The sequence below is a fragment of the Chenopodium album genome, chromosome 11, assembly GCF_948465745.1.
Source record: "Chenopodium album chromosome 11, dcCheAlbu1.1, whole genome shotgun sequence".
In the NCBI taxonomy this organism is placed as follows: Eukaryota; Viridiplantae; Streptophyta; class Magnoliopsida; order Caryophyllales; family Amaranthaceae; genus Chenopodium; species Chenopodium album.
In genome coordinates this window covers 54,093,102-54,105,917 of record NC_137844.1, presented here as the reverse complement: position 1 = coordinate 54,105,917, position 12,816 = coordinate 54,093,102, and the positions used below count along the sequence as shown (strand labels likewise).

Sequence of the window (12,816 nt, the reverse complement as noted above, 5' to 3'; positions counted from 1 at the left end):
GCAAATCAAGGTGTTACGCAGAACAACAAGATCGAGTTGATTCAAGTCCCCCCCACTACCGTTGGGTCGAATTTTATATGATGATGTTGTTGGCGTGGCTATGCCACGTTTGGTTCCACCTTAGTTTCTTTTTTATGTTTTTCTTTGGGGCTTAGCCCCGCGTTTGCATCAAAAAAAAAGATAATATTATTATGTGAAAGTTTCATTCCTTGAAAATCAGTGTGTTTTCTAAGACCTAAGCTAGTCATGCCTCTCAATTTCTCATTAAGTGTTGCGAATTGGCTAAATTGCAAAATAAAACATTTTTTTACTTCGTAATTTGTATTTCCAATCAAGCAACTTTTGAAATCTTTAAACAAAAAACCAAAAAACAGACAATGATACCGAACAAACTTTTGTATTCCGTAATCACAAAAAGAGTCGGTGAGTCTCTTACTGGACCATGGGCTTCTCCACTATCAAATAGATCAACAACAATCCATCCAATAGCCCAATCCCAATATATTAGTCTCTCTTCTTCAGCCCAATAAGCCAGCTAACCCAACTTTCACTAGAGTGAGATTATCTTCCTTTTTCTTCTTCAGTTTTCTTCATTCTCTCTTTCATAAACCAGCTATTTTCTCTCTCCTCTGGGTTTAGGTCTTCCATTGTTGCACAACGCCAAAGCAGCTCCGTAGTTTTCTCTTATTGAGGTTTTTCTCTCTCTTCGAAATTCAATTCCATGATTACATTCATTCAATCCTTGTTTGCGAATTTCGCTCAAATTTGATGAAACTGATTTTTTTGTTTTTTTTTTTTTTTCGCTTGTGTAATTCGAATTCTGTACTTGATATTAGTTTTGGAATTTGTAAAGATGATAAAATTCTGTAAATTGATTTTGTGATTCAAAGTTATGGAAAATTGTAGTGATTAGATGATTTATTTTATTTTATGTGCTTCCGATTTTTGTTTTTTTACGTATCTAATTGTGACGGAATTTCTTTTGATTGTTTCTGGAAATTAAGGCTTGTAATCGGTGTTCTATTTCTAATATGAAGCTCGAACAATTATCTTAGGTTAATTTTAATTTTTTTTAAAAGATTACTTTTATTTTTCTCGAATTTTCGGTGTTTATCATGTGAAATACGGATTTAAAGCAGTGGTTAAAGATAAATTTCCGAGCTCTTGATGAGTTTAATCATAAGCATATTGAGTATGAACAGTGAAGTAATAAGAGTGTAGTTAGTCCTAGTTACAACTCTGAATTCGTAATGTTAGGGTTTTAGCTCGCTATCAATGTGAGCAAGAGTATATTTGGGTGTGGACAATCTTCCATTCCAATAAAATTGGCAATTATACTTAATACATCTCTTATTAGGACAAATTGCACGAGTGTGAGTAAAATGTATAGTAACTGATATTTTTTTCGAGTTGATCCTAAAACGACGGAGAGACATCTATTTGGGAAGTTATTGATTTATATTTGTTAATGTTATTCTTCACAGGTCATTCATCTTCGATCATGTCGTGGTGCACAATCGAGTCTGATCCTGGTATGGCTTTTTTGCATCTCTTTGTGAGGGTTTTACTTTGTTGTTGTAGAGATTTTTTGATATCTTGTTGCTTGTGCATTTGACACGAGGATTGAAATCTTGACTTTGTTATATCAATGCTTGTCTTCCAAATAATCCTAAGTTGATTTCCGAATTCTGATTTTGTGTGGATTGTTTCATTCTTGTTTAGCTGATGTAATTCCTTTCTGAATTCAAATGTCTAATCATTAATCTAGTAAGTGTGTAAGGGGCTGCACCAGCTTAAATGCTTAATTATTATTTGATTTTTTTTCCTCCTAGAATTCCACTAATCATTCTAGCAATTCTTTTGTTTATATACTATTCTAGCTCTTCTTGAGTGAATTTTTGTGGTGAAGAATCTGGCCTTATATGGTTTGCATTTAAAGCTTGGATTTGTTGATTCTGTTTGGTAACTTTTGCTGATGTGGCATGGCTCTTTAATGGATCAATTGATATGCAGTTATCATCAAAGTAGTGAGAGTTATACATTACTAAATTCGTGCGACTACTTAATTTTGAAGGATAGAGGAAATTTGCCAAACGATTATGGAACAAATAATAGAATGTGGTAGCGAAATTGATCTTTCATTCGTCGGGAAAGAGTGACTTAGCTGTAGGAAAAATGAGCTACTTGGCATTTTTGCTGCTGCACTTTTAGTGACATGACTTGACTAGATTTGATAGGAATATTTGCACGGAAATACAGAATCCATACCTGACTTTTGTTCTAGTGTTTTGAAATGTGCTCAACATGAACATATCTCAATTCCACAAAAAAAGGAAAGAAAAAAAAGCCCCTAGGACTGTAGTTTGTCCTAGTACTTCATTATGTTAATTGTTTTATATACCTCTTTTATTGTCTTCCTCTATTTCCCCTCTACAAACTCCTGTATGCCTAATGCTTGACCATCATTTTGCTTTCATCAGGACAAGCTTAATGCTTGACCATTGTTTTGCTTTCTTATTTCCTCTGTTTGTTTGTGTCTCTCCTTTCTACCATTTCTATGGCTACTGAACAGACCAGACTATAGAAGCTTTGCAGTCAAGTACTTCCCCAATCCCCATTGATCTATTTTTCTCATACTTGCCAAGGCCTAATGTGGAATTATGTGACTAATGGATAAATGAAGATCTAGCCACTGTCAGTTACAAAAGATGCTATTGAAAGTTTGAAACTATGACTAGATGAATTTCTTAAACATCTCCTTCTAGTGGTTTCCATAATTGTTAATATAGAAGATTTTCTATAGTTAGAGATGACTGTTTGTGATATACTAAGTGAGACATAATGAAGTTTTATGCCAGTGGTGATTTTCTGCAGTAATAGATTCACCGGTGATTGGATGGTAGGAACTAAAGATGGTATTTCCTGGTATATGGCTACTTTCTTATACATGAAGGCAGTACTGATCTAGTGGTTGGGTTCATGTTTAGTTTTTGTTTTTGCTGCATGGATCAAACCTCCAGAGACATGTTAGTTAATTTGATATTTTGTTTTTCTGTTATTGGTCTTGGTTACAAGCCTCTTATTGGGTTACCTTACTTAGTTTCTTATCTTTAGCAGCTAAGACAATTAAAAGATGCGCACAAAAAAAAAGAATGAACCTAGATTTAGGTGAAGCTGAGCAATATTGTTGTCGATTAGTTTTAGATGATTTGGGATATACACAAGGCTTAACAGTAAAAGTCAATGATAACATTGACAAGGAAGGGAACTCATGTGTTTTTTATTTGGATTTTGTATAATTTTTGCAATGAATGAGGGACTTATGACCTAATAATTGCCGGTTTGGCTGTTATTTTAACACTTTATTTTTTAAACTATAATTTAACGCTTCCTACCCATGTAGAAAAACTCAGGTCAGAACACCTAAATCATTAATCCATGAGATATTTCCGATTATTACTATACTCAGTATACTGAAATTTCTTTGTTGTTTTGGAATGTATCTGTAAATAATACATGGAAAATTGAGGCTTCATTGCATGATTAATCGCTTGTAATAACCATGAGTTTTTCTTCATTTCCTATCTGGATGCTCAATTGAATTGTTCTTTCAATATTATTAAGCTGCAACTGACATATGTTGAATTTCAGGTGTATTTACGGAACTTATACAGCAAATGCAAGTGAAGGGTGTTCAGGTATAATTTCTCTACATCTCCAATCAGAATATTGTTGGTTATTAATTCCATATATAGTTCTTACACAGAGGTCATGTTTGTATGGGTTTTGTTGTGTAATAATAAAGCCTCAATTAGTGAGGCACTTGGTCTTGATTAATTATAAATAAATCACTCCATTCATGACATAAATATCTTTATGGCTCATTTAATGTTTCCAGCTAAAAATCAGCTTTAGTTGTGGTTTTTAGTTTTATTTTTAAGGAATCGGATAATCACTCTGTCACAAAACCACACCAACTTTCATCTAGTTATTAGGGTTTGGGACTAGGAGATCAAGCTACACGTGTTATTCTTGATAAGAGAAAAGACTTGGGTTTTTAACTGTAGATGTTAGTAAATTGGAAGCTATGGAGTATTAATGTCTTATAGAGAAAATTTAAGTAAAGTATGAATTACCTAAATTGGAATAAGATTTTCTTGCTTCCAATCAATTGAATATTTATGAATGTTTTCTGGTTTCAGAATCAGAACCAAGTTAGCTTGTTGGAAAAAAACCTGACTTCTATTGAACTTGATGTAGAGGACATTATTGTTTTTTTTTTATTTATTTATTTTTTTATTTTACTGGTGTTTTGGTTGCTTCTAGCTTTCTGGATATATCTAGAAGGTTCATATTGATGCAGACATGATTTTTTTACATTTTCCCTGATAAAAGCTTTGGCACTTGTACGATGAATTGGGCTCTGCAAACTGATTTGTTTGAATAAATGACACTAACAATGAATATTTGTGGTCATGTACTGATTTGTACTCTGATGTTCTGCTGATCCAGGTTGAAGAACTGTATTCCCTAGATCTGGAGACTCTGGACAGTCTGCGGTGAGTTATCGTCTCTAGTATCATTGAGTACACATCAATAATCTTCCTGTTTATCAAAATATTTCTTCATGAAAAATAGTGATACATGTTTGAATCTCATATTTTACCAATAACAGGCCTGTATATGGGTTGATATTCCTGTTTAAGTGGCGTCCTGGGGAAAAAGATGACCGTGTTGTCATCAAGGAGCCAAATCCCAACTTGTTTTTTGCTAGCCAGGTAAGCATTTATGTATGAGTAGTTTATTTTAATAAATTTATTATTAATTTATTTTTCTGGGGGAAAAACATGGAGTAAATTTTGTGCTGAACTTGTTTTCCAGGTTATTAACAATGCATGTGCAACGCAAGCAATTTTGTCTATTCTTCTAAATTCTCCGGATGTTGATGTTGGCCCAGAGCTATCAAATCTGAAAGAGTTCACCAAGAATTTTCCATCCGAACTTAAAGGTCTGGCTATTAACAACAGTGAAGCCATTCGCACAGCACATAATAGTTTTGCTAGACCCGAGCCCTTTGTCCCTGAAGAGCAGAAAACTGCAACTAAGGACGATGATGTCTACCATTTTATAAGCTATTTACCCTATGAAGGAGTCTTGTACGAGCTAGATGGGCTGAAGGAGGGGCCCATTAGCCTAGGCCCTTGCACTGGGGGGCAAAATGACTCCGATTGGCTGCAAAAGGTTCAGCCTGTCATCCAAGAGCGCATTGAGAAGTACTCAAAGAACGAGATAAGGTTTAATCTTTTGGCCGTTATCAAAAACAGGAAAGAGCTGTATACTGTGGAGCTTAAGGAGTGTCAGAGAAAAAGAGAGCGCATTTTACAACAGCTCTCTGCTGCACAGTCGGGGACAGCTGGGGTACCAGAAAACACCAAACTTGAAGAACTTAACCGGCAACTCGCTGAAGTAAATGTTGGTATTGAAGCTGCTACAGAGAAGATTGTAATGGAGGAGGAGAAGTTCAAGAAGTGGAGAACAGAAAACATCCGCAGGAAGCATAATTATATTCCATTTTTGTTCAATTTTCTTAAGATTCTTGCGGAGAAGAAGCAGTTGAAGCCTCTCATAGAGAAGGCACAGCAGAAGAAAGTAAGCAACTCCACTTGATTCTATGAGATCAGGGAAAGGCTGGGGTTGGTCTGTTTTATTTGTGAATTAACTGTCAGTTGGGGAATGCCTCACAACATTACTCATGTACTTCCGACGATAGATGCTCTATTTTGTTGTTTAATTAGTGAATTCAGGCAATATGCAATTTATTGTATTGAGCAAGGCATGTTTAAACTTTTTCAGTTGCTCTTCTCTTATACCTGGCGCTGTGTTGCTTGTTAGTTGTTACACCAACAATCAAAACGAGGACATCTAGAGGAAAAATTGGCAATCATCAGTATGAGTATTTCTATACTGCAACTGATAAAACTATTTGTATGAAAAACTCTAGATATATATACTTTATATTAAAAAAAACAAAAATAAATACATTGATAAACATCTTATGCATCAAAAAGAGAAAATGTAATGAAAATTTTGGCCCTGCTATACGTTTAGATTTGAAATATGTTCAGGCACCTTGATGTCAGATCCTAACTTAGAATCTGGTCACTTGTAATTGGAAGGTAATCTGGAGTCTGAGAGTTAGCACACCTAAGTATAGCAAGCTACTATCCAACAGACGGACAAACACCTAATTTGTAAGCCAGTGTGGGTGATAGTTGCAGTTTGAAAATTTGCACCTTGCTTCAGACCTGTTCTGAGGATAGTGATTCATTGCTTAGGAGCCTTTCTACCTCATCGTTTGCCTCAACTTGCTGTCTCCAACGCTGATTTAACAAAGAATGTACAGAAGAAAAATGCCAGAGCAGCAAGTTAGTGATAACTTTAGAGATTGTGAGTAATTCATTCGACGAAAAAAGCAAGCATTCTAAATACAGTACTGCAAGATTCACCCTCAGGATCTGTGATAGGAAGAAATGTGAAATCTGAGACTAACCTCTTCAAGGTTTTCCAATTCCATTAGCTGCTCTATTTGTTTGGCAACATTTTCCTGTCAAGAGAAATTATGAAAGTGTTATGCTAGGATATCTCATTGAAGGATTATTTCTCACAGGAGGAAGGGAAAGCAGGAGATCTAGCTGAACTAATGTTCACCGTATTGCTAGAAGCTTCGGCTGCAAGAACATCTGTGTCCAATTCCACCTCAATTTCTATCATAGACGAAATCTGCAACCAGGAAAAAAATGTTTTGAAACAATGTGATACGAACATAATACAAGCTCCGCAATATTCAATTGGTAGAACATACCCTGGCATAGCTATCGATAAGCTCCATACGTCCTTTAAGGGAGTTTTCCAGACCTTCACGCACTCTTTTGATTCTATTTCTTCTAGCACTGTAAGAAAAAGGTATCACATCAACTCTCTAAAATTATATGAACTTCATAAGACCAATGAATAGAAGTATATGAAACTTTTTCAGTGTAATCACCGGTAAGAAGGTTCGCCCACGGCAAAAATTTTGTTCTCCAACTGGCAGATTCGAGCCAACATCCAAACCTGGCAGGAGAGAAAAGTTGAACTGGAAAAATGTGATCTTTGGCTCATTGATATTACTGAGCTGTTATGCAAGCTCATACCAAATCCATGATACTAAAGTAGATTAATCCATTAATGCTTACTCTTCTTTTGTTCTCTTAAGTCCACACTATATGAAGCCATCAAAATTTCGATGTTTCATCAACACTAAGCCGTAGTTGCAAGTCATTGTTTCCTTTATTTTCTTGGTATTTACTTGATAAATATTTCGTAGGTATCATGAGAATGGTATCTAGAATATGGAACTCGAAAAAGCCACAAGAACTAGACCCTCTAGATACCAACTATAATGCCCGTCCAAAACAACCACGATGTTAATACATCAAAAGATCTCCATTCACTTTATTTGTTTGCAAGTAAAAAAAATGTTCTAAACAACTTAAAGCTCAAGCTGCATTAGCCCATAAAGAAGCTAGCATAGTCAATTTAATTCATAGCGAATCACGGAGAATAGTTAACATCCTTAAAAAAATCGACCATATCTTTCCAGCTAAACACACCATAAGAATATAAGATTGCCATCAGTGCATTTCACCAAAAAAACTTCTTCTCCTTCATCCTACTATAAAACCAACCAATTCAATCTGTAACTACTCCTGATTGTTCATAGAGCACATCCAAGTCTCACAAAGATAGCTAGCCAGTTCAGAATGAAGGAAAATATGTGAACAAGACTCACTGTTAGCTCCATTCATTTTTTTCACTCATGTTGAAACAATAATGCTAAGGAATTATGGAAGCCATGAACCTTAATCAAGACATTATGAATTGATTTTCTATTGTTTCTCATCTAACTGTTCATTAGGTGATCATGATCTACTTTTTTACAAAACAATATACATAGCAGCAGCAGAGAATCATTTTATTCTACATACCTCATTTTCAGCAGTATCTTTAAGATCCTTGATGCGAGACTGAAGCAAATCGTACTGTGCCAGAAGTTGCTGCTTTATAGCAACTGCATCTGCCATCCTCTGAGGCAGCTGGAAGCAGAGACTACATGAGTCATACTCTTGTTCACTTACAAAAATATTTGACTTTACATAATTTTCTTTACTTCTTATTATAGACAGAGCAAGTAACCGGATTCTTTCTTTACTCTTACTACTTCACTTTGATTCTAGATTTTTGGTGTGTTGACAACCAAACTAATTGAGACGAGACTGGAGAATTAAAGAATATCTAACTGTCTAAACCAGTGCTAAATACTTCTAATAGGACTATGATCCCTTACAAACAAGTGAGAGAAAAATAATAATTCACAATGGCACACTTAAGAGCATGCGCATACATAGGCTTACCTGCCCCAACTGTGGCAAGACCACCGTGTTAAAAGTGGCACCTACGGCGAGAGAAGCTGCAACTGCAGCAGGCAAGAGCTGAGGCAAGCTGGGGTTAATAAAACCAGAAGCAGCATCTCCAGAGGCCAGTAACACAAGAAGTGGAAGGACAATGGATGGATTAAGCAAAGATGGCTTGCTATCTGCAGAAGGTGCTCTTAGAAGAAGAGATTCGCGGCTGTCTCGATGGTTTGTCAAGCAAAGAGGTTCTGAAGGGTAGTACTTTGGGGATTTAGGACTAATTCTAATGGGGCCAACCTCTCTGAAGACATTTAATGGAGCTGCTAGAGCTAAAGTGACTCTTTCTCCTTGCTGTGCCGGGACATCAGGTGTTGAAGTCGCAAATTTATGTGTGCGAGCATTTCCAGAAGGGGTTTGGATCTGGAAATGTAAAAATGGTCATTTTCAAAGAAAGAAACAATTACAATACACCTTGCAAAACAATTGAAAATGTTCATGTTTTTCAGTGAATAAGAGATACTGTGTAAGAATTTTATACCACTATAGAATGGACAGCAGAAGGAATGGTTTGCTTTGTTGTTTGAAGAAATCCCAGCCACCTTCTCCACGCTGGAACATCCATGCTGCGTTCGGCAGGATGAGATCCTTAGAAACAGTAAATGTAACAGGATCAAAACCACAAAACATACTTTTTCTTTCAGAAAATTGTAAACAAATGCAGGGAGCATTGTGCTTTTTTTTTTTACTTGCAGCCTTGGGGAAAGAGCGTAATGCTAATCCGGTATCAAGTCTTGACAATACCAAAAAAAAACTGTATTAGTGACCTGAAGACTAGATTTATATGCTAACCTGATTTCTTCTGACTCAATATTAACTATATCTCCAGAAACCAGCTCATATTGGTAGCGGCACTTTGCACAAGATACTACCTACAAAAGATCATATGGAAATTAAGTGAGCAATATAATATCAAATATATATCCAAGCACTTCATATCAGAGCCAAACAAGAGTGACTTTTGGTAATAATTACTCATATGCATTCTAGAATTCCTTTGGTTTAAATTGATAGTGACTGATAATCTTCTAAGACTTTTACAGTGAAAACTTGAGTGAGATGTAATTATATGCATTTTCCGTCCCTCAACCCACCCCGAAAAAAAAAAAAAAAAAAAAAAAAAGAGCACTGCCATGACTGTAATATTATGAGTTCTTGACTTTAACTTTGATGCAATGAATCAGAAACCACAAGAGACCTTGACATGCGTACTTGAATACCCTGTTGGGGTTGTGCAACAGCAACAGCAACCATGCATGTCGGGCATTTTATTATCTTACCAAAAGGGACCTGCAAATACAAACACAATAAGTTTGACAAATTACACCGTGTTTAGTACAGAATTCCAAGAATTATGTTGATAAAAAAAATTCTTGTCGCTTCATCAAAGAGTACACCACTAAACACCATGTCTAAGTAGTTACAAGATCATCATTTCTAAGCAAATTATGGCTAGCTCTAACCTCTTCTCCAGGAGAAAGTCCAACTCGACAAATTTCATCAATGATAGTTAGGGCATCGGTTACCCTCAATGAAGCAGCTAGACCAATGACTAATGTTGTGTAAGTGTTCAAATCCGGCCTTGGCCATTTCCATCTCACAACAATGCCACCATTCTCCTTTAAGACTGCGATTTTACAATCCACAATCAATGCAATTACACACGTTTACTCACACTTACAAAGCGCTAAAAGCCAATAAGATCATGGCTCAATACAGGAGCAAATTAGAATGCAACCACTCATACCATACAAGATTACAAGATACAACCATGCTTTAACAAAATCTTAACCTAATTCACATCAAATAATTGCACTACTTCACATCAGATTCCAAATATATCCAATGAACTGCAAAAAAGATACATGCAAAGCAACCATAAGAGCTAACTATAAGAATTTAGAGTTGAAACACTATGTACATAACATTAGACAACATTACCTCTCTAAACTTCGACTATCATTACTTGAAATTGATATACTTCATCTGTTTTTCAGTTGTTCCACTTTAACTATAATTTTGACAAATATTATCAATAATTATCCTTAATTATAAATCATAAAAACTTGACATTATATGGAAACAAATTCATCAAGGTTTAAATTATTGAAAAACTAACCTAAACTTTTTTTTTTTTTTCTTCCTGTAAATAGCAGAAATTATCGGAAACATAAAATAAAACATAAAGCTTATGCAAATAAGATTAATCACTAATCAAACATTAATAACACCGATAATATGATTATATAATTAGTGAATAATTGGACATATGAAATAAATATATAAAGCTCATAGAAATTAAACGATTAATCAGTAATCAAACAACAATAACACTGGTAAAATGATTATAATCGGCGATAAAACTGCATATATCAAAATCGTTTACAAAATTACCTTGATCGAAAGCCGAACAACGCATAGCATTGAAGATAGAGAGAGCTAAATCAGAATTATTGCACAAAATTGCAGCATTAATAATTCTACAACAATCCTCGCAACTAACAATTCCGCCATTTTCACTTCTACTTTCAACAATCATCTGAAGAACTTCACTCGCATCCTTCATACTCGAAGCTCGACTAATCGCCTCATCATCCAACACAACCCTATCTCTTCTTAGGCCGTCTTCTTCATCGCCGACGTCGTTTTGAGTGTTTCTGGTTGAAGCTCGAACAGTGACATTAATGGCGGAAGAATTCCAGAAATTGAGAGAAGAAGAAAGAGAAGGTTCTAGATTGTTCCGGAGAAGAAAGAGGAACATGGTTTTATGGTGGTGAGAGTTGATGGGAGGAGAGAGAATGAATGGAGAAGTAAAGTTGAGTGCCATTGCAAAAGCTTTACTTTCTCTCTCCTTTGTGTGTGTGTGAGAGTTTATAGGAAGAGAAGATGAGGAATGAGAGGTTCAATTAAAAAGATTGGCATATTCCACGTCATCAGATTGGATAAAAGGATTTATTTAGGAAAAAATTAAAATTAAAATTAAATTAAAGTTGGAGGTGCGGGGAATCGAACCCCGTGCCTCTCGCATGCGAAGCGAGCGCTCTACCATATGAGCTACACCCCCTCATTTGATATAGAGAATGTAAATTATATTGTATACGTTTATTTTTCTAATACCAAACTTTTTACTCTCTAGTTTAAAATGCATTATTTTAACTTTTGCACTATTTACATATCATCATTAACCTATTACTTTTTATAAACTAAATAAATGTCACTCCCTCCGTTCCACAATTATGTTCTTGTTTGGAATTTTTGACATTTTTTAAAAAAAAGAGAGAATCTTCTAAATTTCTCTTAATCTATAAGAACAAATATAGTCATGTGGGATCTAGTTTGATTCGTCTTGGTGAGTAGATTATTAATATCTAACTTTGATAATTTTTGCTAGTGTGAGATTAAAGATATTTGCGGTCAAAGATGGGTAAAAATTTGCATTGATTTACGAAAAAGGAACATCATTCTGAAATGGAGGGAGTATTATAAACTTCCTCCGTTTTTTTTAGTTGACACCGTTTGACTTTTACACTATTCACACAACCTGCTTTGACTCGCTTTTGTTGTTTATGGATACGATAAAACATATTCATGTAGGATCTTGTTTGAATCGTTTCAATGTATATTTTATTAATATCCACTTTTTATAATTTTACAATGTTGATAATTAGAGATATTAATCGTTAAAAACATGTGTTGACAAGCGTGATAATAGAAAGGTGTCAACTGAAAAAAAAGAGGAAGTGATACATTATTAGATTAGTCACAATGTTTATTTTCATATTATAATTTGGAAAAAGATCTTCTTCTCGTTTTATTGGAGGATGTTAGTCGCGTCTCTCGGGCTATACAGTGGGAGGATAGTTGTGTGCTAGGTGTTTGGTTTATTTTTTTTTTAGTTTCTTGTTTGTTTGCCTTTTATGTTTTTCGTTTGTTTTGTTTGTTTAAGGGTTCTCCCTTCTTTCGCACAAAAATATATATACACAAAATCTAAATTGAAAATACAAAATCTAACAGTTGAAAACAAAACTTTCAAAAAATCATTTGAACTTTAAAATGTTCCAGATTACTTGTAACATTTTGCCTAGATACGCTTGTTAATATACATGTTTGACCGTCGATATCTTTTACTCTGTATTATATATTTATAAAAGCTACAAAAAGTTTAAATTATAAAATTATACATTAAAATAGACCCAACAAGGCAACAACATCTTGCATGATTACATTGACTTTCATAACTAGAAAATATTGTCAAAATGAGATGTGTGAAATTGTACAAAAAGTTAAAATGTCACAAGTAATTTGA

The 12,816-nt window shown here is 34.8% G+C and overlaps 2 protein-coding genes and 1 non-coding gene across 4 annotated transcripts; 1 reads left to right on the top strand and 2 right to left on the bottom strand.

The window, feature by feature from the left end:
• Positions 1 to 574: 574 nt before the first annotated feature.
• LOC145567786 (ubiquitin carboxyl-terminal hydrolase 2-like) lies at positions 575 to 5,852 on the top strand. Its single transcript, XM_081627165.1, has 6 exons — positions 575 to 692; positions 1,485 to 1,532; positions 3,652 to 3,698; positions 4,513 to 4,559; positions 4,676 to 4,778; positions 4,882 to 5,852. Exons 2-6 carry the CDS (start codon positions 1,502 to 1,504, stop codon positions 5,665 to 5,667), a joined length of 1,014 nt encoding a protein of 337 aa, XP_081483291.1. The 5' UTR covers positions 575 to 692; positions 1,485 to 1,501; the 3' UTR covers positions 5,668 to 5,852.
• A 130-nt stretch (positions 5,853 to 5,982) lies between these two features.
• Positions 5,983 to 11,367, bottom strand: LOC145567785 (uncharacterized). 2 transcript variants are annotated; one of them, XM_081627164.1, is made up of 12 exons: positions 10,905 to 11,367; positions 9,974 to 10,137; positions 9,723 to 9,800; positions 9,303 to 9,382; positions 8,992 to 9,076; positions 8,454 to 8,873; positions 8,028 to 8,135; positions 7,046 to 7,113; positions 6,863 to 6,950; positions 6,709 to 6,780; positions 6,551 to 6,604; positions 5,983 to 6,380 (listed from the first exon to the last, which is right to left on the bottom strand). In XM_081627164.1, the coding sequence occupies exons 1-12, from the start codon at positions 11,335 to 11,337 to the stop codon at positions 6,300 to 6,302; spliced, it is 1,731 nt and encodes a 576-aa protein (XP_081483290.1). In that variant the 5' UTR covers positions 11,338 to 11,367; the 3' UTR covers positions 5,983 to 6,299. The 2 variants fall into 2 exon arrangements, 1 of the variants encoding a protein (XP_081483290.1); XR_014095737.1 differs by lacking the exons at positions 5,983 to 6,380; positions 6,551 to 6,604 and having other exon boundaries at positions 6,720 to 6,780; positions 7,046 to 7,135.
• Positions 11,368 to 11,501: 134 nt separating this feature from the next.
• Positions 11,502 to 11,574, bottom strand: TRNAA-CGC (transfer RNA alanine (anticodon CGC)). Its single transcript has one exon. It is a non-coding gene; the product is annotated as a tRNA-Ala (tRNA).
• Positions 11,575 to 12,816: the final 1,242 nt, after the last annotated feature.